We start from the raw sequence: 24022 nt of genomic DNA, 5'->3' as shown, positions 1-24022 counted from the left end.
AAGGTCAAATCCAGAAGCTTATCAAAACATGGAGCCTCCCCTAGACGAGAGCCATCCATTTCAATTGATGCCAGATGGGGATCAGCGTTTATGATGTAAAGATAGGAGCTTGGTCTTAAATGCACCCACTGTACCACGCGCTCAAGATCAGAGGAGAGAGAATCAGAGAACATCATCATTTACAGCCTTTGATGTGTTGCTATAGATAGTCGTGTCATTAGCATAGATGTCAACGAAAGATTTTAGTATGTGTTTTGGGAGATCATTGATGTAGATCAGGAAGAGAGTTGGGCCCAGTATGAACCCCTGAGGGACTCCAGCATTAATACTGTGGGCCTCTGATTTCTGCCCATCAACCACTACTCTTATGAACCTATCAGAGAGAAATGATTTAATGATTGAGAAAACATTTCCAGTTATACCGTAGCTGGAAATCTTGTAAAGTAGGCCTTTATGCCAAACCTTATCGAAGGCCTTTGATATGTCAAGAGTAATTTCCCTAGAAATGAAGCCTTTGTCGAGAGATTCGCTAATCCTATGAGATATAACCGTTAGCACATCTGCTGTAGATCTAGCAGAATGGAAACCATATTGCATGTCGCTAAGGTTATTTCTGCTGAGGTGGTTGACTACTTCTCTATTTATTGTGGATTCCAGCAACTTACTCATGACACACAGGAGACTTATTGGTCTGTACTGAGACAAAATGATCATAAGAGTCCCATATGAAGAAGTCAGATTTGTACTGTTGACAAATACATCCAAATTAAAAATCCAAAATGTGTGTAATCTAGGTCTATAGAAAGATGTTTGCATGCACTAGAGTAAAAAAAATTATTTCAAATTGTGAAAGCTTTCCCCACTTAGGGAATAATGGAACTGGAGTACGACATTTTCCATGGCTGTTTTAGGACATTTAATAATGATGGAAAACTTGATTTCAAAGATATAATGGAAGTAAAATATTTAATCTTGCAACATCTCTTCTGTGTGAAAGAGGCATCCTCCACTAGGCTCCAAAGTCTATTTTGAACTCTAGAATGAGGGTTTACAACCCCATACCTCTGACTAATCCGACAAGCAGCAAAATGTCATCCCTTCGCTGTTGAGGTCCCTAGATGCTGGAAAATGTTCTACTCTAATAGCTATTTACCTTGAACTGATAGACTTTGAAATTCTCTCTGTTTCCTGCTTTCTTGACTGTATTAACATAAACAAGTTTATATATAATGCGAACAAATATGTTGCTTCTCAACTCCTCATATAGTCCCTGTTGACATGAGTGTACCTTAAGTCCAAGTGGCAATATGGCTTGTTTGTGATGAATAAGATTAAAAATAAAAATATGCATCTGTGTAAATTTAGCATACGTGATGAAATAACGAGTGTGTCCTTTGACCTCTCAACTGTTGCATAGGAGGAATGTGTTATAGTATACTCAACTGTTAACCAATGTAGTGAAAAAAAAAAAAAATGAGAGCCTTAAATATTTGAGTTTCTATAAGCTAGCTTATGTGACCTCTAAGTGAAATATGTTTGGGTTTTACTGCTTGGCCATGTGATCCTTTTGAGGGACCACAACCACATTGACCAATTTGTAAGAGTTTTATGAATCCCAATACAAATAGTATGTTATTAAGTTAAATGGAAAACTGAACCGAAACAAAGTATGTTCTTATTAAAGTACATATCGTGAATCAAACTAACGACTACATTACGAATATGCATGCATGGCGTAATAGTTATTGGTTCATGTTTTAACTTTTAGCCTTGCAGCAAACATGTCTTTATAGCTCGGCATTAACATCAAGAAAAGAAAAAGTAAATCACAAAGTAAATGTTTTGGTTTCAATTGGTGGTAGCGCACAAATCTTTTAACTTTTTAATCAAAATATGATATTTAAGCATATTTTATGACCGGGTAATGCCGGGCGGCTTGGTAGTGTGGGTATATAAATCTAAAAAACAAACAATGATACCAAATTTATTTTAGTAGCACAATTGTGATTGTTCAAAGTTTGTTAGAAATTAGAAAAATTGTTGCCTAATGATTATTGGTGCAGAATTCAGATTTCACAGTCTATACCTAAGAATGAAGACCTGAAACAAGTCAAAAAGATTTACAAACGTATTATGTAATCTTGTGGTAAATGAAAATTAACCATTATGGAAGCAATAATTATTACATAAAGTCAGTATAAACATTGGCAAAAATCCTATTGTTTCTGTAAAAAATGTCAAAGAAAATGAAAGGTAAGCCAACTTCAACAATTTGTATAAGATTCATTTCAACAGTAATATGATTCATAGCATAGTAGAGCAGGTCGATTTGCAACGTTTTTCAGAAAATCAACATGGCACTGGTGATGATAGTTGGAATTTGATGTGATAAGAACATATACGAAAAATTAGATTCCTATCTTGAACAGAAAATTGAGCATTTAATTTTAAAAATTGTGTAGAAAAATGCTGAAAAATCCTTCATTTTCATAGCATTTTTCACAACACTGACTTTGAAATTTCACTATTTTTATAAAATATTCAATCAAAATTGATATATTTATATGAAATACATTGAAAGAAAAGTATATACATGAATTATAATTTTAATTATGAATCACTACTAGCAAAATATCTCAACTTTTACTGCATTGATTAAACAAAAATTGTAAAAAAAGCTAACTAGCAACTAAGTCATTTAAATTTCACAATTCAAAAAGATATGTGGAGATGTATTACACAATATAACAACTTGATACAATGTATTTTAATTTTTTATTAAATGAAATAATATAAACTGTTATAATAGAACTAAATTGTTCTGTATACTTTCCTTTCGAGGAAAATAAAGGTCTAATTTGCTGGCACGATGACTTTGTAATAATGTGTCTATGTCTTGCTTCCTTCCCATATACAACTTTGTGAGAAAAATCAATCAAATTTGACCAGTGGGTGGCTGCAAAATTGATAGCAGTAATCTTTTCATTTTTTAAAATTTTTTTTTTAATTCACTATTTCTGGAAAAAACACACAAAAAAATTATTTGAAAACACTTATTTTTTTAATATTTTTGCGATGTAATATGAATTAAACTATTGTTTGGGTAAATTAAGAAAACTAATAAAATTTAATGTATAAATATTTATTTACCTAATGGACAAAATCGTTTGAATGCCCTCTTCTCTCACATCCAATTCATCTGAGTTTATCATCGATATTATATTTTCCGGAAGTAGTGCAAAAGCACTATATTTTGGACTGTTTAAAACAGTAATTTGGATTTCAATTAACTGTTTTGTTCTCTGAATCATATTAAAATATACTGTTGGTTAAAAAAAAATATTGTCGGTTTTGATCTCAAACCAACTAACTGCATACACTTGGATGATAAATTTGACCAAAATGTTTAATTTATCATAGTGTTTGAGGATAGACAACTCTAGTCCATAAACACATTAATCTTGTGGCTTATGTTAGCCATCTTCCTTGATTCAAGGGCCCAATTTTCTAAGTTAACTTCTCCACAAGAAATGCCAACAGCATACTCAAAAAGTAGCCTCTGGTCTTCACACTTAAATTATTTGTTTCTTCTGCTGCCAGATAATGTTGATCGGGAGGGACACTAATTTTTTTAGAATTTTACTTGAGGCAAATCTTGATAATTATTGATACAAAGTTTCTCCAAAGGACCAGTAAATGTTGTTAGGCTTTTTGCTGTTCCATCAATTAATTTAAAAATTGCTGTAAATGCCAGTTCTTCTAGTGGAACCAGAAAATTGGAAAATTTGCATGTTTAATAATAGAGCCAGATTATATGATAAATACCAATATATTATTTTATTTCCTACAAAAAAGGAACATAATTGCAGGTGAAACTATAGGATTAATTTTACCTCTTTGTTAGAAGGACAAGTGCAGATTATGTGCCTTGTTGGAAAATTTTCTGTCATGTACTTTACTGCAAAGTCATCACATCTCAAGACAGAACGTTTACAGCTACAAGAAGATATATCAAACAGTCTGTCTAGCTGTTCCTTCATTCTTTTCACTGTGATCACTGCAAGAGATTTCCTGTCAATCTGTTTGGACCTTTTATAGCAAAATATATTGACCTTCTGTCATATATAATGTTACCTTAACAAGGGCAATTGTGGACTGACTGCTTGCTGAATACTAATTATTTCCTTTGCAATTAACTTAGAAATCTCACTATTTTTTGAGTGGGGATAACTGTTTTCGAGGAAATAACTAAACTGAATGACTTGTTGTGAAGTTGGGGGTGCTGTTTCATCCAAATGACCAGGTGGACCAGCAAATTTTGTGAACCACGGGTTAAAACTGAACGTCATGCTTTTACTGACATTCTAATCTGAAAAGTAAAATAAATAAATGGATTATAACTGAAGGAAACTGTATTAGGCTATCTTCCAGTTTCATACGTAAAAAAATAAATGCTAGTTATAAGAAATAATGAAAAACTTTGTAGAGCTAAATTAGATGTATTGAAGAGAGAGGACTAAACCAAATCAGAGGCATAGTAGTGTTTAGTTTAGACTATTTTTAGCAGATTTTACCTCCACCTTCGATAACATGAATTTATCCATAAAGAGATTCATTCTTGCTGTAGCTGTGCCATTTTAAGCGAGTGTTTAAAAGTTTGAAAAACCAGTGCTTATGCATCTATGTTACTATGCTATTTTTAATAGTATTTTCAAGTTAAATTTAATTTTTATGAAATATTTGCTTATTAAATTTTTAGGTAAAAGTACAGAATAGTTACAATACAACCCCCTTCCCATATTAAGAATGGTTTTCTAAATAAGTTATTTTAGCACAATAACATAGATGCACACATAACGAAAAATTTTTAAAGGAGTTTCCTTATTTACTTGTATTAATCTTTGTGGGTTATCTGATTTTAAAACTATAATTTTAGAAGAAAACACTGCTTGAAAACAATTACTCCCTAAAAAAAATTAATTCAAATTTGACACTAATTTTCTGAGAAGTATTTTTTATTAAGTAGAAAAACTTGAAAATTTATGTGGTTATGTTTCGTAAAGAATGTGTAAAATAAAATTGTATGGACTATATTTTTGTTGTTGTTTTAATATAAAACTGGAGTATTACCATATTTCAATAAAAATTTCAAATAGAATTTGATGTGAAATATTAGGTTGGTGCAAAAATAATGCTTTTGACGTTCATTTGAACGTCAAAAAATGACATTGTTTTTGTGTCAATAGAAAAACAAATTAAAAAAGAAAACAAATATGTTTAAATTCACTGCAGACACTTGAAATATAATAATATATATTTTGAACAAGTCTTTTTCGTTTTTCCTTTCAAAATAATTAAGCCTAAATCGTAATGTTTTCAAATTAAATAATAAGCAAACATTAATTTTCAATATCAATAATGAGCGTGTTTTGCGACGGTGAAATCTAAAATGTTTCCACCCAAAATAAGTTCCTGAAATGAAAAAGCGAACTTTGGTCGCTATTATTTAAAAAACATAATTTTACCTTTACACTTATTATTTATTTTATTAATTCATTATCCTCACTCATTTTATTTAAAAATGTAGTTTAAAATATATTCTAAATAATGATTCTATTTTCTTAACAGTACGGATTGTTTTGATGATAGGACGTTCTTGACAATTCACCGAAAAACTTTTAATCACTTCAATTTTTCAACTTTTAAAGTCATTTCCTCAAACAAGGATAACGATTTTGAGAAAAATATTTCATGTAGGTATTTTCTATGTCAAACCCCAACTATCATCACCATTACCTTACCTACGACTAGAGCAGGCAATCAATTGATTTGATTGAAAAATAAGCGATTTCACTGATTTCGGTGACAACAAAAGTATTGGAAGTGTGGAATATTCATTAATCTTCATTCAGTCCTGGGCAATGTTGGGTTTCCCTGCATGCATTGAAATAATTAACAGGTGAAAAGTTTAAACATTGGTTGGTCCATTTCAAGGAGAGGCATATAAAAACTTTATTATAGTTATGTTTTATTTTTGTTGTGAATCGAAAAAGATTTATTTACAAGATACTAACTGGAGAGTGTTCCAATTTAAAATAAGTCGGTGAGCTTTTCCACATAAACGTCTATAACTGCCAGTATTATACTGTGTTATTCATCATAATGAATGCATGCGATTTATGTTAGTTTCATGCTGAGCTTGTGTTTTTATGAGTAAAGAAGTAATTATTATTAGACTGACAACTGAAGTATAGAATATATTTACATGGTTACCTGGTGTTACCTGAAAGTAAAGACTACAAAAGCAATGTTAGTGTAACATCTTTCTTTTAAAATATTTACACCTTTCTCTCTCAATCCTTTCCCTCCCATCTTCCTTGTCCTCTCCACCCTCCCATCTTCCTTGTCCTCTCCACCCTCCCATCTTCCTTGTCCTCTCCACCCTCCCATCTTCCTTGTCCTCTCCTCCCTTTCCATCTTCCTTGTCCTCTCCTCCCCTCCCTTTCCATCTTCCCTGCCCTCTCCTCCCTTTCCATCTTCCCTGCCCTCTCCTCCCTTTCCATCTTCCCTGCCCTCTCCTCCCTTTCCATCTTCCCTGCCCTCTCCTCCCTTTCCATCTTCCCTGCCCTCTCCTCCCTTTCCATCTTCCCTGCCCTCTCCTCTCTTTCCATCTTCCCTGCCCTGTCCTTATTTATAAGATAGAGAAGGTGAGCATAATAGGACTGTTAAAAATCAATTTATGTTTCTTATTTATTTGCCTATCCATGAAGACAAAGTTAAACACAAAATTAGTTTTGTATGTAGGGAGGATATCCATCTTCCTCCAAAAAGGGGCACACTAAATTGACAAATAAAACTTTAAAAAAATTATTTCCAAATTAAGCACAAGATCTCAGCTGTGAGGCTGCTGAAGTCAGTTTAGTCTTGGGGACCATTAATGCTGAATTTTGCCAATGATATCTAACAATTTTCCATTCTTCTCCATTTCAAACATTCTTATCATCTCTCTTATGTTTTCAGAGCCTGCAACCATGCCTGGCACCATCAACAATGGGGATATTAGTGATGAGGATTCGATCAAGAATCATGTGAACCAACATCCTCCCCTCTTGCGTACGCCATCTTATTATACACCAGATATGGAGGACCGAATGAGACGGCGCTTGAAATACTTCTTTATGGATCCCATTGAGAAGTTGAAAGCAAGGAAAAGGACCCCCTGGAAATTATTGATACAAATTCTCAAGATTGTTCTTGTCACCGTTCAGGTAGGTGTTCAAATTATTCTTCAATTCAAGATGAAATGATCTCGTCTACTTTTTTCCTCTCTTCCTTCCTCTTTTCCTTTCCTTCCTAATTTTTCTTCTCTTTGTCCTCTTTATCTTCCTCCTTCTCATCTCTTTAACATCCATCAGGGGTTGCACGTTGGCTATGGCAACACATTGAATTTTTCCATGAAATTCTGTCATTTCTGTTGGTTTTGATGTGCCATTATTTGAGTTCATTTTTGACCAAGTTATTCCAACTATTTCTTAGCCTGCCTTTTCTTCACTTGTTTTCATGTGTTTATCCAACCAAAGCTCCATATATGTCCATGCAACTGAAGGCAGTTCTAATGCCAAACTGACTTCAGTGTGGACACCTTCAACAATAGTTTTCAGTAGGAATTAATCTTTGTCTTTGACACCCCTACTACATCTGTGAACTCCATGACATATACAGAATTGCTGCCAACCTCAGATTCGCAGACCATAAAAAATAACTGATGAATCAGCATACAACGCACAGTTATAAAAATTGTTGGTTACTTAATTGTCTCTACATACAAACAAAAAACATACAAATAAAACAAGATTTATTTTATGCTTACATGCAGTACATCAAAATATACAAAAATGACAATCTTCCTAATATGTGAATAAACGAAAATACAGATTCATCAAGATGCAGAGAGATATGCTGACACAACTGGTCTGTTTTGGTAGAGACTAACCACATGTAATAGGTCTGATCTGAACAAAATAGAAGAGAATGTCATTCCTGGGATTAAGTTGCAAAAGTGAAAAAAGTAGATTTCTGCAATACATATCTTTTATATAGGTAAATCAACTAACTTCATCATATTGCCATCACATACTTTGAGATTACATGCATTAGAAAAAAAGTGATTCATTCCTCCCTCCCAACATTGTAAAGAACCTTAAAGTTTTCATAAAAATATTTTTCAAGCAAACATTCTTAAATACTACATTATGGAATTTTTTAGATGAGGATTGATAACTTGTTTGTTATTTTCACTACGTTTCAGCCGATATAAACTTAAAATATTTTTCAAGTGCATCTTTTAAAAGTCTAGGATTTGTATAGAATTTCAAACACTTTGCTTTGTATTATTTCGATTATCTGAATAACTGTTCTCATCTGGGATGGTATCCTCACGATGTTTAATAGTCGAAATAATCTAAATTATCAATTCTCACCTCAAAAATTCCAGAACATAGAATTCCTGGTACTACAAGATTAAGCTGTCTGAAGATATCAATTTCTTGACACACCAAACATTGATATTGTTTTTGTTTTTTTTTCCATTTTGAAAACTCCTGTTATGTAAGTCCAAAAACAACAATTTTTCTCTACAAAACAACCAAACCGAACACCAAGAATATGATGATATAAAGAATTTTATGCACAAAATTTTTTTTTACCAAAATCACTGGATTAAATAATCCAAGAAGATATTGTTATACTGTAAAACAAAACAGCCAAACAACTGAAATACAAGCCCTTTATTTAATTCATAGGATAGATTGATTTTGTTTAATCAGCCATGACCAATTCGAAGTTATATAAAAAATGTTATTTAATATTGTGAACCAGTGGTATAATGGATAAAGGTGTTAAATAACAATGAGTAAATGACCATCTTTTGGTAGTTAAAGGGTCAATTGTCATTACAATGAAAAGATGCACTTGAAGAAGGTTGGAAAGGGTACCCCATTCCAAATATGAAAATACCAACTAAGAATAGAATAGTAGTTTGAATAAATCAAATAATACATATTGTTAAATGTGTTTTACCTTTCGACTTCAAATTATTAAAACTAATGGAAAAAAACAAGAGCCTGCAACAAGATTAGTACAAACATTTCATGTGAAATTATAAAATACAAACTATCTGAAATATTCTTGTAGAATTGCTAAGAATGTATGCCGTGAATTCACAAACAAATGATATTTGTATATAGTATTTAAAGCATATTACAATCTTGTATGAACAGTAGATAAATTGAGGTTACTTATCTAACATATAAAGCAATCTGGTTGGATTTTCAAAGTCAGGCCCAAATAGCATTTAAGCTAAAAAATAAAGCCTTGCTTCTGACTAGCTAATTTCCATTTGTCTTTTGTACTGTTATTGTACTGTTACTTGCTATAATTTATTTAAAAAAATTACTTTATTCCATTCAAGCGATTGCTAAGAAATAGATTTTTAAATAATCACCTAAAAAAATAAATAAATAAAAATCAGCAAGGAGGATAAGTTTTTAATTGAAGAATATAATAGCAGTTATCTACCTTAAGTTTAAAAATAATAATAAAACAAATTAAAAACGAAACTGACTTCACTGTATCCTGGGCAATGCCGGGTAGTTGCAGTTTGTGTTATATAATAGTTTTATATGTGTGTATATGCATTTTATAATTTGTAAATTCTTTAGTTTCTGGTTTGTATATGAAAAGGAAATATTGGGTCATTACATTTGAAATCGGTAAATGGTGATCAATGATCAATAAATATTGTTTAAATCTTTGCACAATCTTGAGACGATATTGAATTCCTCTGGTTTCTGGAGATATCTGAAGTTTAATGCTCATATTTTAAGATAAACTTTTAAAATCCAATGTCTCTATTGTTTTCCCCTAAAGTATTTGTATAGATCTAAGACTTCGTCTATGTATTTTTTTTTTTTAAGTTAACTAATAAAGTTTCTGTCATTGCATATGTCATTGAACATCCTGAATTCTCATAGTTCTATTTTTATTCCAGTTGTATATTTTTGGAGTTGAACGGGGCAGCTTTGTAGATTATGTTGAGCGAAACACAGTTGCCTTGAAACATTTATTTCTAAAAGATTGGGATGCTGCATATGAAACCCTTCCTTATCCACCAGCGTCGGGAGTTTATGCTCTGTACGAAGTGAAGGACTTGTATGCTCACATTGATTTTGCCGTATCTCAGGTAAGTTCATTAAGTGCTTCTTCATTATAAGAGTGAAATTTAAAATATTGAATTTCAAGTAAAACCAAAGCTATCTACTTTAATCTATTTTATTGTAGTAATGAACATATCCAAAAATTATGAAAAACAATAAGGTAGAAAATTGATTATTAATGGAAACGGTTTTTAAGACAATTAGCAAAAATTAAGTTTTGCTAACAAAAGAAACCAGGGAGTTCGCATTATCAGATGAGGTAATTATTTTCTTAAAACTTCAAAAATCTTAGAAAAAACTTAATTTTTGTTGTTTTCAAAAACTGTTTCTATTAATAATTAATTTTCTACCTCATCATTTTTTTTTTGTAATTTTTGAACATCTTCATAATATAAGAAAAATGTTGTTGGAATACAAATGTTTAATTCTCGTTTAGTATTATAGATTTCTAAGTAGCTGATATTCTTATTTTATGTTTTTAGTATAATAGAATGGATAAGATATCGATCGGTGGATATCATTATTGGCATCAAAATGCAACGGAAACTCCCACCATCAACATGTGCAAATTAAATTATGTCACAGGAAAAGTCCTTCCCAATGGCAGTTTTATCTACGATTCAAAAGTAACAAAATGTAAGTATATACATATATATATATATATATATATTTTTACTTTTATTAAATAATTTTTTTTAAATCAGTTATTGTTAAATATTTAGCAATTAAACTTACAATTATATAAATTGTTTAGTTGAAAATAAGTGTAGTTCAGTTCAACTTTCTGAACTCAAAGTTAATTTTTACTCTAGCTGTGGGAACAGATTGAAACAGATGTGACATCACGTGGCCCAAAAAGAGTGTGAGAGAGAAATTCTTGAAAAAAATAAGTGTAAACGTGTGGTTTTAAAATTTAAAAATGTGTTGTTTATCAGTAGAGAGTCTGATCCATCCTGGAAAATGTTCCATAAAATCGCCTTCTAATTCTTCAACTATAAAGTTTATGTACTTTCCATAAATTTTATATTTGAACCAATAAACTGCATTTGAAGTTATGGGCATTGTGAATATGAAATTTTTTGTGTGGAATCCAGAAACAATCCAGTCAATTCTTGTGTATTTTTTTTTCAATATTCATTCAAATTTGAATATGCACTTGTATTATGAATGCAGTTCAAAGATGCAGCTATTTTCCCTATAAATATAGGGAAAATAGCTGCATCATTTATAGGGAAAATAGCTGCATCTTTGGACTGTGTTCATAATACAAGTGTATATTCTAGAATTGTTATATTTATAATATCTTTGTGATGACCATGTTTATTATGGATCGCTTTGGAAAGCTATTTTTTTTTTAAATAGTTTTTTATTTATTTTTTTTCAAACATGCATGAAAAAGTTTTGGTGCTAATTCTCCTTTGAAACTTCTCTATAAATTGTAATTAATTTGTTTGCAGGGTAAACATATTTTATGAGCAAACTATTACTTAATTGAACTTCACTTTCACTCTTTATATTCTAAAAGTGTTAAACAAATTCTATACAGTAAAAACATTTATAATAGAAAAGAACATATAAACATAACTATGAAAGATGATGTGATAATTGTAAATTTGAAACTTTTTTTTCTTCACTATGAAAATTATCCAATTGTTTCGGATTCAATAGCTTCACCTTTTCTTTTAAATGTCATATGTATGGTTTGGTTAGACTTGGTTTTATAACATGACTAGCCTGGGTGCCCGGCGTTGCCTGGGTGTTTGGAGGTGTGTGTTGAGCAAAAAAAAAAAAAAAAAGTGGTAGTAGGCAAGCAAGCTCGAACTCGTACCACGAAAGAGGAAAAGAACATGAAAAAAAAAGTGAAGTCTTTGCTGTTGCATCCATCGCCAAACTGGAAGTGGCGAAGGTTTAAACTAAGGCTAGTCAATCAAAAAGGAAGGATGACTTTGAAAAATATTGGCAAAAAAGCGACCCCCTACTAGTAGAATAATGTCAAGTTGAGGGTAAAAGAATTAATGTTTTTAGCAAATTTTTCAATATTTGTCGTCTGAAGGGTCAAGCTTCAAAATGATACCAATCTCATGAAAATCCATCACCTCTGTTAAAAGTTTTAGGCAGACATACATACAAACATACATGCATACATTTAAACACAGGTGAGATTTATATTATAGACTATTGGGGGGGGGGCTTGGGTGTTTGGGAGTTGGGGAGTCTTATTAGGCAGGATGGCAGGGTTGAACCCGTGATGCAAAGGTGAAAAAGAAAGTGAAAGAAAAACAGATCTTACCGATACGCTAAGATGCGAGAGGTAGTGAAAAGCGTTTTAATTTAACGATTAAAAAGTCGACTTGCAGAAATGAGTTCGCGCAGGCGCAGAAATGAAGGTTGGTTGCAGACCAGTTTCTGCCATATTTTGCTTTCCCACGATGTTGGGGAAAATCAGCTCCCCCCCAAAAAGGGGGAGCTCTCCAAATGGATAGCAATTGTTTGATATGAAGGGTTTTCTTAACATTAATCAAAGCTAATTGCTTTCCAGACGTTCCTGGCAGAAAAGCCAGGCGGCCTACTTCGCTTCGATTAGTTTCGCTTTATTTGTACAAAAGACAAACAAACATGCAAAAGGATGGAATAGAGGAAATTTTTTCAAAGTCGATCAAAATAAATGTAGAGACGACGTCCGTTGGCAAATCATAGATATTATAATCTAGGGAGTATATAAAAAGTTCTCCAAAATAGTAACCCTCTCGAGAACCCCACCGAAAAAAGCCTTTTTTGGACATACAAAAACGTGCACGCCATTTTTGCCTTTTATATATGTACTAGATGCCACCTTGCCATCTTTTATGTATATACTAGCGGGGGCACCCGGCGTTGTCCGGGTGTTTGGAGGTGTGTGTGGTGTTAAATAAAAAAGAAACCGGGGGGGGGGGGAGGATCGAACCCGAAGCCCGGAGGCAAAGTTTGAAAATAAAATCAGCCAGCCAGAATGAGTTAGTGAAAGATGTTTGAATTTATTTAAGTAAAAACCAAATTCACAGGTGCACGCCAGGAAGTCATCGAGCATTACGACGACGACGTCAATGACCAGGTTTGTTTGTTATAAGCGAAGTAAAAAAAAAAGAAAACAACGTTAAAACTTAAGCGGGGGAAAAAAACACAAAAAAACTAACGTAAGGCAAACGAATGATGAAAACAGAAAAATGAACACGTGAAAAATGGCTTAAATAAGCCTGTTTCGATATTAAAATTTAAAAAATCGGTGGGTACCCGGGTGTTTTTTGGGTGTGTGGTCGGGGGTGGATAAGCGAAGTAAAAAAAAAACAAAAAAAAACAGAAAAAACGAATGTTACGTGAAAAATGGCTTAAATAACACTGGTTCAATATTTAAATTTAAAAAATCGAAAAAAAGAAGACATCTCAAATTCAAACCCAAAACGTTTAGATAATGAACCAACGTGCTAATCGACTGATCTAACACGACGTACATGAAATTTGTTCAGTTTTTCAACTATTTAAAGTAAATCAGGTCATGACGTCATCTGGCGCATGCGTTGAACTGGTCGTCGTCACGAGAAGACCGTTTTGGTAGGCAGGAAGGCTCGAACGCGAAGCCTTGAGGCAAAGGTGGAAAAGAAAGTGTGACACGTTACCACAACGCTAAGCGGGCAGAGAAGTGAAAATAATTGAAATTAAATGGTTAAAAAAGCAGGTGCTTAAACGAACGTCAACGTCTGCTTTTCTAGGTTAAACATAACACCATAGAGAAATTAAATCACAGCGCAAATTTTGTAACATAAAAGATAGACGACTTCGTTTCGTAAATTGGAGATATTCTAATCTATGGAGTATATAAAAAGTTGTAAGAATTACCCCCCCCCCCGCCCCCTGCCTACGAAAAAAGCCTTTGCTGGACATACAAAAAAATGCATGCACACTCACACACACACATTTTTGCTTTTATATAATAGATAGATTACCTTTTTTTGTGTGTGAATTATTTAATATCAAACCAGAATAGTGATAGGATTATTCCAATATTTTCTCATTCCTGATAAAATTATTCATACAGTTTTAAATTCCTGATTTCATTTTTTTTATCAATAAAAAAAAATTTATTTGAAGAGTCAAACTCTTATATAGGGATCTATTGTGTATGGCAGTGTTTTATATTATAAAAGATCTATAAAGTCTATTTTTTATGTATGTAAAAGTTTGTTAAAAAATTCAAATAAAGTTTGTAATGTAATTGAAAAAAAAAACACCTTGTTTTTTATCAAAAATAAATCTAAGATTGCCGTTTGACTTAAAACATTGCCGTGGATTATTTTTTTGCATACACCGCCATGTTCACAGTCTCGCAGAGACAGTGTGGATGCCAAAATAAAACAAAGCTAATTTTTTAAATGCTTTTTTTTTTTTTTTTTTTCTAGTTTGTTTTCCTGTTCATAAAGTGAATTTGGCAAATGGAACTCAGGTTTTTGACATCCAAAAGTATTTGGTAGAAATAAATGAAACCTTGGACTTTGACAGGTAAATATTGATAAAATAACTGAATGAAATCAGCAAGATTATCTTGATTTAGAATGATGTATTATAATAATGTATATACTCAAATGCCCATTTGGCATAATCGTTAGTGTTCACTAATGGGCCCGGGTACAGGGGTTCAATCCTAGTTCAAGTTATATCAAAGACTCAAAAAATGGTACTTATTAAATGCTAGGCTTGAATTATACTTTATATTACAAACATCACACCTCCAATCACATAATTTTACTAGGTTGGGAAGATGATATGATGAATGAATATATAATATACTAACTCTTAAAGGAGGAGGTAATGGTTGACAGGATGATATCATAATGAATGAACACTACCCCATCCCCTAATAAACAAAACAAAAAGTTAATACTTGTGAGGATGTTATCATGAAACAGATAGTATAATATCCTCCCTTCAAAAATGTGAAACAAAAAAAGGTTATCTTAGGAGGGTAGCATCGTGAGGAATGAACATATACTATACTGACCGCTCCCTCCAAACAAAAACAGCAGTTATTACCCCTTCAAAATAGAGGAGATAATAACTGGAAGGATCCCCCCTCCCTATAAAAAAGAGAAAGTAATACCTGTGATTATGTTATGGTAACAATGCTCACTAATGGGCCCTCAGTTGACTGCTACTAAAGATCAAAAAATTTGTACTTGATACCTCCTTACTAAATAGCATTATAAAGTGAGAATCAAGAGTAAGTGAAGCAATCTAGCATAAGGAGTGTTGCCCTCCCCTACATTTAGTAACCAATGAAAATGAAATCTTCGAGTCACCCTCAGTTACAGTTGACCTACTTATGGAATGTCCTGTCTAGACTGTATGCCAGAAACTTTTCTTACCCTTCAGAACCCCAAATATTTTAATACATAAAATATAACTGCTATGTAGGCAAGTGAGTGGAAATAGAATGCCAAACTAATTTTTCAAATTTAAAAGATTTTTCGATTCTCACTGGAAAGCAAGTCTTATATTTTTACATTTTTTTTTTTCATTTTATTTTTTTAATGTAGTTATGACAAATAGTTTAGACTAGCAGGCCACCTGGCATTGCCTGGTCATAAAATATGCTTAAATATGATATTTTGATTAGGGAAGATTTCGTATTTATTATATTATATTGGACCCAATATATACTAATAATTTAAAAAGTTTTAAAAAAAAAAATGACTTGTGCCCCACCACCGAGAATCCAAACCAAAATGTTTAGCTTACATTTTTTTTCCTCTGACATTAATGCCTGACCTATAAAGACATTTTTACTGCAAGGCTAAAATTTAAAAAAATGAACCAATAGCTACTGTGTTATGCATACATATTCATAATGCTGTTTGATCTTCACCTGGCAAATTTCATTTTTTTAATTTCTCACTTTCGTACTGATTTTTCCCAGCTAAAACCCAAATATAAAGTTTTGCATGGGTTCAAATACCCTATATATTAAGTTTTATGTCTGTAGACCAAAAACTGACTGGAGTTTGGTAGGAAAAATTTTTTAAACAAATATATATATATATATGGAAAGAGTTTTGTGTTTACTATAAACTTTTTATGCAAATATGACGCAAGTATAAATCATGTAGAATATCTGCATGAATATAATTACACATAATAGTTAACTAAAGATGATCATCCCATAAGGAAACCGAAAAAACTAATAGGAAATTAATTAAAATGAATGTTTAAAAGAATATGCAAACTAGCTAGATCTTTTGCAGATGAATGCAATTCCAAGACCCATATATAACAAAGCTGTATTTTCTTTTTAAATAAATAGAAAAAATGGTTTTTAATATGAATATCAATACACACACACACACACACACACACACACAAAATAAAAAAAAAGATTTATAGGAGTATAAATAATTGAATATACAATATTTACATTATACATTTTATACATTTTGAGAATTTGGATTATTTGAACTATTATTCTCATCTTGTTATATTCACGTTTCTGTCGATGTAATCGCTGACATTCTTCAGGATCATTTTCTCGAGCTTCAGCCAATGAATACACACATAATGATTGCTTCCACTTCATCTTGCATTGCAGACAGATCAACCATGTCTCAGCTGTTGTTCTCTGCCAACATCCCAATCTAAAATCTTTGCTATCTGTTGAAGCAATATCTTTGATGGTTTGAGTCTGCCGTTCATCATCCACAGAGAGAACTAATTCACAATGTAATCCTCTCTGCTTGGGCAGCGTAACATGTCAATGGACAGCTGAGAACGTTGATAACAATCATCCAGGAAGATTTAGCTGAGCTCTCATGTTTACAGGTGGTGGGCCTTCGATGGTGGAACTGCGATTGGTAGTCATAGCATACAACCTTGAGCGCTGCCGTGCATGGGGCACTCTGATATGTGATGTATTACATCCTCCATTGCAACAATGTATACACACAAACAACTGCCCTTTATATAATAGATTAAATTAACTACTTTTGCTTTTGGGAGGTTTTTAATATTAATTTTGTGAATTTTGGATCTTTTTCTATACAATTTGTTTTTGTTTTTTCAGATTATTACAAATACAATTAAAATTAAAAGTACATACTGTCCGTTTGGATTTGGAGACACCCCATCGATGTCCGTTGTGTTTCCTTATGAATGTCACAGTAAGTTGTTTTAAAAATATTCAAATATCATAACTTGTCGGTTATTATATAATTTTAAATAGACAATATTTACTAAATAATATATTTTGATTATTAAGAGTTATTAAATGTATTATGAATAGTCTGATGGCACTGCTGAAATACAACTATTCTGATATATTCCTTTATTCTTTGAACAAATTTGGGATGCCAGGTAGAATGTAAATGAAATTGAGGAAACGTTTTTATTAATATCTAGTGTAGTATGTATGAAATAATATGATTGAAAAAACAAATGGAATAATAAACTGATAAGAAAGTGAAATTGTTTGCTATCTTTGTGGGATTATGTATTTGTGAGAAGCAGATTAGTTGGATAAATTTAATAATTTACAAACGAAGGGATGAAATGTATGGATATTTTTTGTTAAATATGCTTCAGGAAGTGCTGTAAGTGGTAAGTTTAAAAAAGTGTTTGATTCTTTTTCTATTGTCACTGTAGTTTCAGGGGGGGGGGGATCAAGTTTACTTTATTATATAAAGGAAGTATCTAATTTTTTAGAGTATTATTAAAGATAACCAATTTGCCTACATTTCTCTTTAAAACTCTTTTTTGTTTTAATAGATAACCTTTAATAACAACAACAGAGATGGTCAAATGTTGGTCTTCCTAAGTCCAAACATCAGTGAGCGTCCTTGCCGTGGCAAAGTACTCTTTGATGGTTTGTTTATTTCTTATTTTTCTTTTATATAAAATTTCAATGATGCAATAAATTTACTTAATTATTATATTTTATCATCATTGTTGAATAATAAGTAGAATGTACCAAAAACACTTACTTGACACAGGCATGCACATGGTTGAAAGAAACAAAACAAGGTTGAGTGACATGGAGAACAAAGCTCTTAGGAAATAAACTAGTTGTTGATTGATTCAAATCACCTGCCATAGGTTACCTACAGATGGGAATATCTTGTTGCTAAATAAATGCCCTATGAGTTTTGGCTATATTGACAGTGAAAGCAATATCTATGAATGGACGTTTATAGGTGGGTGTCTTAAATTATTATATAAACTAACCAAAAATTTAGATCAAGAGTAAACTGGTGATAGTGGTTGAGAAAACCACTCTGTCAATTCTTGTGCATCCCGCCTTCTTCACTCACCTCACTATCACTGGCAATAAAGATGTGTCATTTTATTTTCATGCACCATTGTTTGTCATCATTCTTTTAAGCATAACAGAAATACAATCATCAATTTTTCAGTATTTAGAGTGCTGTGAATATCTCGAATTTTGAGATTGAAAAACTCCATACGGTCTGATCCAAAGGGTTGACATGAGTAAATGTATGCAGTCATATCACTTTTTACATAAACAAGCCAGGTCATCATCAGTCTACTATGCTTCTTAGTGCCTGGCGTATCATGGAATTGATACTTGAGGTGGCACACTGTACAGGGATAAACTATCTCCGATGCAGTTCATATAAGGCATCCACAATCCCACCAATACCAAGTTTCAGATGAAGAACAGTTAAAGAAATCCTTTTCCCCAGTTTGCAGCTACACATCTTGCTGATCATATGCCAAAGCCATTGCACATCAGATGTGTTTCGGCTCATGACTTGCTGACATGCAAAAAGGTAAATACAAACTGAAAAGATTTGTCCTGAAGCTTGAAGGTAATGTGCCTACGTTTGCATGGATGTTCTCTATAATTATGAAATTATGAGATAAGTTCACATCTCAGAAAGCATTATGGGATGGTTTACCCTTTTATATCATCATCATCAGTTTAATGTCTTTTTTACATGCTGGCATATATTGGACTACTTTTAAAAATTGACTACCAAACTAATCTATCTCTGCCCAGGTCTTTATTTCGTTTTCTTATGTCCATTTTTATCACTTGTTTCCTTTGCCCATCCCCTATGAACTGACTTTGCTCCCTCAATTGTTCTACATCTAACTCGAGAATTCTCATCCATTGTTTCAATGTGGCCATCTTGTTCTGCACACATTTTTATACTGTTCAGATTAATTTTCCTCTGAGGATATCAGATCTAAGCCTTTCTTTAAGACCTATATTACATCGTATCATTCTCATCATTTCTTTCCATGAATCATTTTAATATTTCAGACATAACCATTTTCATAATAAATCTAGGTAACTTGAAAACTAATTCTGCTACAAGTCAGCATTTTTAGTTTTCAGTGCTATTGTTTTACAATTACTTCAGTGGAATGTGCTCCAACAAACCTGCTGCACTTGTGTTCCCTTAACTTAAATATCCCTAACCAACTTGACAATCAGTAAAATTCCACCCCTTTCACTGTAGAGGTCCCCATATGTAGGAAAGCTTTCTACTCTAATAGCTTATTTCCTGAAACTGCTAGCCTTTTGTTTCCTTGCAACATGCATAAATTTAAATGTAATGTGAACAAACATCTTTCTGCGCCATGTCCTATTTAAGATGTCCTTATAAATGTGGCTGTTAATTCACAAAAGCACATTAAACTTCAGTAATAATATGCCATGCTTCAGATGAATAAAGTAATATATATATAAAATTGCATTACAGACAAAAATTATATATTGGTATACATAGATTTATTGTCAATCTAATAAGGAAAAGCTATAATATATGTGATATAAAAAATAAAGATAGATGATTGCTTGATTTTTCATAATTGTTATATCAATCTTGTCTCTTCAGGTGGTGAAAAAAAGAAAAAGACGTGGATGACAATTTTTGATAGTATCGTTATATTAATCAGCACCATGTCTTTTATTCTGTGCCTGCGGTCAATTTGGAGAGCTCACGTCTTAAAAAAGGTATGCATGTTTTTTGCTTAGTGTTTTAACCATAATACACACAATTAAAATTATGATTCTTCTTTTTATCTAAATGAATTCATGCAAAAGGTTTTTGTTCATTTATCACTCCTGTATTATCAAAACAGTTACTGTCATTTAAAACAATAATGCAACATAATATTTTGAAATGTTTTTTCTTTCTTTTTTTTACACAGAAATCACCACTTATCAAGGCCCAGAGGCCACTCAAGGATAAGGGGTAATGGATATACAATAGTCAATATGATTACAGTGTTTTTAACATAGGTATTGGGATTTTAATGAGTTGGATTACATAGGGGGATGATTCATAAGAACTTGTTTATATTGGACTTGAAGAAAATCAGATTGTAGTCACCTAGGAAGCAGGCCAACGGAAGAGAATTCCACAGGTGTGCAGTTCTAAGAAAGAAGCTCTGCTCATGGAATCTACATTTAGGTTTAGGCACAGATAAAGAGTGTGGGAAACTATTGGTAGTGGTCCTGACTAGATGAGTGTTTTTCATGAAAGTTTGACGAGGGGGGACCATGGAAATAATGATAAAGCAGAAACAGGCTTGCAACGTCTCTTCTGTGGGAAAGAGGTTGCAGGGAAGAGAAAAGGACATCCTCCATTAAGCTACAAAGTCTGTTTTAAACTCTGTCAAGGCAGCATACACTGCTTCTAGCAGCTCCAGCCCAGATGTGGCAACAGTATTCCTTCATAGTCCGTACCTGGCTTTTATGTAGGTAGATAATTGCATCAGGAGTGAAGTGGTAGAAGGATCCTACCATTTTCCCAGCGACCTTGGTAACGGATTTGATATGAGTTCCATTTCAGATCGCAAGTAACGGTCAAGCCCAGAAGCTTATCAAAAGCTGAAGCCTTCCCCAAGATGAGATCCATTCATTCCAATTGATGCCAGATGGGCATCAGAGCGTTGATGATGTAAGGATAGAAGCTTGGTTTTAGATGCGTTAATAGTAACCAGCCACCTCTTTCCCCATTGTACCATGTGCTCAAGATCAGAGGAGGGAGAATCAGAGAGAACTTGGTCGTGTACGGTCTTTGGTGTGCTACCATGAATGGTGGTGTCATCAGCATAAATGTCTATGAATGATGTAAAGATGTGATTTGGAAGATTAATACCAAGAGCTTCTGATTTCTGCCCGTCAACAACTACTCTTATGAACCTATCCGAGAGAAATAATTTAATAATTGAGTAGACATTTCCAGCTATACTATAGCTGGAGATCTTTTGAAGTGAACCTTTGTGCCTTACCTTATCAAAGAGCAATTGCCCTGGAGAGAAAGCCTCCGTCGAGAGATTCACTAATCCTGTGAGATAAAACTGTAAGCTCATCTGTTGTAGATCTAGCAGAACGGAAACCATATTTTTGCTGAGATGGTTGACTACTTCTCTATTTAACACAGATTCTAGTAACTTACTCATGACGCACAGGAAACTTATTGGTCTGTACTGAGAGGGAGATGAATGATCACCTGAATTCTTAAATACAGGGAATACTGATGAGATTTTCCATAGGGTTGAGAAGCATTTTTCCTTAAGACAATACTTAAATAACTTTGTAAGAATGGGCGCTAGTTCTGGTTGAAGTTTTTTGAGCACTATAATTGGAATGCCATCAGGGCCAGTTACTTTACTGAAATCAAGGTTTTTGATTAGCTTGGCAACATTATGTACAGATATTTGTATGTCGCATAGTGTGCATTCAGTTACACTAGGAAATGCTGGGGGTTGACGGCCTTGATCATTAAGGGTATAATTAGCTGCAAAGTTCTTGGCAAAGAGTTTGGCTTTGTCTGATGCTGACGAGATTATCATAGGTCCATTGATGATAGTTGGGATAGAGCACACGCTTCTGTTCAGGATTCTGTTTGCTATTAGCCAAAATTGATGGGAACCAAGCCGCTGCTCAGCTACTTTGGACTTGACGGACTGAGCGTACAACTTTCTCGTGTTCTTTATCACTTTTTTACAGTGGTTGCTAGCGGTCCTGAAAGCAGCTTTAGTTTCAGTACAGCTATTACGTTGGAAGCAATGGAAAATGTGATTTCTGTGTGCAATGGCAGGAGCACATTCCAGAGAGAACCACAGCTGGAACTTTTTCGAGGGTATGAACGTTCTATACCTACAATTAACCATTCTGTCAGGTCTGATACTATAGAGGACACATCCTTTTTAAATATGGAACGCAGAGGTAGATCGGATATAAATGTATGGAAGCTCTCCTAATCAGCCATAGAGTATCGATATACTGTACGATGGAGAGGTACATCAGGGGACTTATTGCATTTCATTTTTATCTTAACTGATACAACAGAGTGTTTGAAAGATCCCAGTGGAGACAGAATGGAAGATGAACATAACTCAGGGCAAGTTGTGAGAAAAAGGTCTGGGAGACTTGCATACTGGCCGTCAGTGTCGGGCATACGGGTGGGTTCGTGGACAATCTGAGTGAGGTCATAGGCAATGGAGAAATTGTGACAGAACCTCCCCTCATCGTCTGTCTTGTTTGAGTGAGTTAACCATTCCATATTGTGAACATTGAAATCTCTATAGACGTGAATGTTTGCTGAAGGATACGTAGACAGGACGTAGTCAATTTTCTCAGATATGCTTTTAAAGATAGTAACTCCACTGTTATGGGAGCGATGGAGTGAAAATATAAATGCAGTAGTGTGGGCTAATACAACACATGTGCAGAAGCACATATAGGGTAAATTTGTATCTTCACTGGAGATGTCCCTGCAACATGGAAAGCTGTCTTTTATGTAGGCACATACTCCATGCCCATGGCAATCTTGGGGGTCGGATTTAGAGATTAAGTTAGAGTATCCCTTAATTACGCACTCATCTAGGGAAGTAGTTGGTCGAATGCCAGTTTCGCTTAGGAATAATAGGTCTGGTTTAGTCTCCTGTAATAGAGTTTGAACCTCTGGAAGGTTGGAACGTAGACCCCTGATGTTGGAGAAGGAAAGATTGTAGTGGGAATCTACGTTGGAAGTTGGAGATCTGGGTTTAATCGAGTTTTTCTGGAAACCTTTCATGATTGAGATTTGTGGAATAAGTCAGCAGATTTACTTAGAGCAGGGCAGAGACAGAAAGTAAGAAAGAAAGAAAGAAAAAAAATTTTTTTTTTTTTGTAGCACATAAGGTAAAGGCATGACAATTACCCACTAATATGTTGCATGTATTATAGATGAAACACTCGAAGAAAACTAGTTGCATGCCTAATTTGCATAACTATTTTTTAAACAGTTTAAAATAAATGAATATTTGGCGATGTTCATTTGTAATTTTATTGTGTTTTTTTTTATCTGTATATTTGCAATAGCTTTGTTATTAACAGTAATTGATCAAACTTATTTAAGAGAAAAAAGGATGAATTATTAAACTCTTCTTGATGTATTTGCTGAATTATTTCCAGAGGAATTTAATTAAAATGAAACTAGCCAAAAAGAAAAACCTAAAAGGCCTAAGCAAGAGTTCAGAAAAAGATGATGGCTAACTGCTTACTTTCTCTCTTTCCTCTTCTCTCCCTCATTAGCAATGCCACATTTTCTTTTTCATTATTTTTAAATTCAGTGAAAAAATTGTAAAAAAAACCCCAAAAAAAACAGATCCCCACTCAGGTGAATTGCTTTCTACTTTTCATTTCTTTACAGTCTTATTTAAAATTAAACTTTTAACATTTATTTAAATGAATAAATATTAAGAGTTTGTTTATTCTTAACATGATTTAGATTTAGGAGTTGAAAATCATGAAGCAATCAAATTGCAAA

The 24022-nt window shown here is 33.1% G+C and overlaps 1 protein-coding gene across 24 annotated transcripts in view; it reads left to right on the top strand.

Annotated features, from left to right (window-relative positions):
- Positions 1 to 24022, top strand: part of LOC145259271 (mucolipin-3-like) — a 109905-nt gene that overhangs the window by 36202 nt on the left and 49681 nt on the right. For all 24 annotated transcript variants that reach the window (XM_080117225.1, XM_080117216.1, XM_080117219.1 and 21 more), the window contains exons 2-8: positions 7021 to 7268; positions 10049 to 10240; positions 10697 to 10850; positions 14648 to 14747; positions 17299 to 17395; positions 18000 to 18096; positions 20096 to 20214. In XM_080117225.1, coding sequence (XP_079973351.1) covers positions 7032 to 7268; positions 10049 to 10240; positions 10697 to 10850; positions 14648 to 14747; positions 17299 to 17395; positions 18000 to 18096; positions 20096 to 20214 — 996 coding nt within the window. In that variant the 5' untranslated portion in view covers positions 7021 to 7031. The remainder of the gene's footprint in view (positions 1 to 7020; positions 7269 to 10048; positions 10241 to 10696; positions 10851 to 14647; positions 14748 to 17298; positions 17396 to 17999; positions 18097 to 20095; positions 20215 to 24022) is intronic.

The sequence above is a fragment of the Euprymna scolopes genome, chromosome 3 (genome assembly GCF_053919585.1).
Source record: "Euprymna scolopes isolate OS-2025 chromosome 3, ASM5391958v1, whole genome shotgun sequence".
NCBI lineage: Eukaryota > Metazoa > Mollusca > Cephalopoda > Sepiida > Sepiolidae > Euprymna > Euprymna scolopes.
Note: the sequence above shows the minus strand (reverse complement) of the source record. Positions and strands in the feature narration are given on the sequence as shown.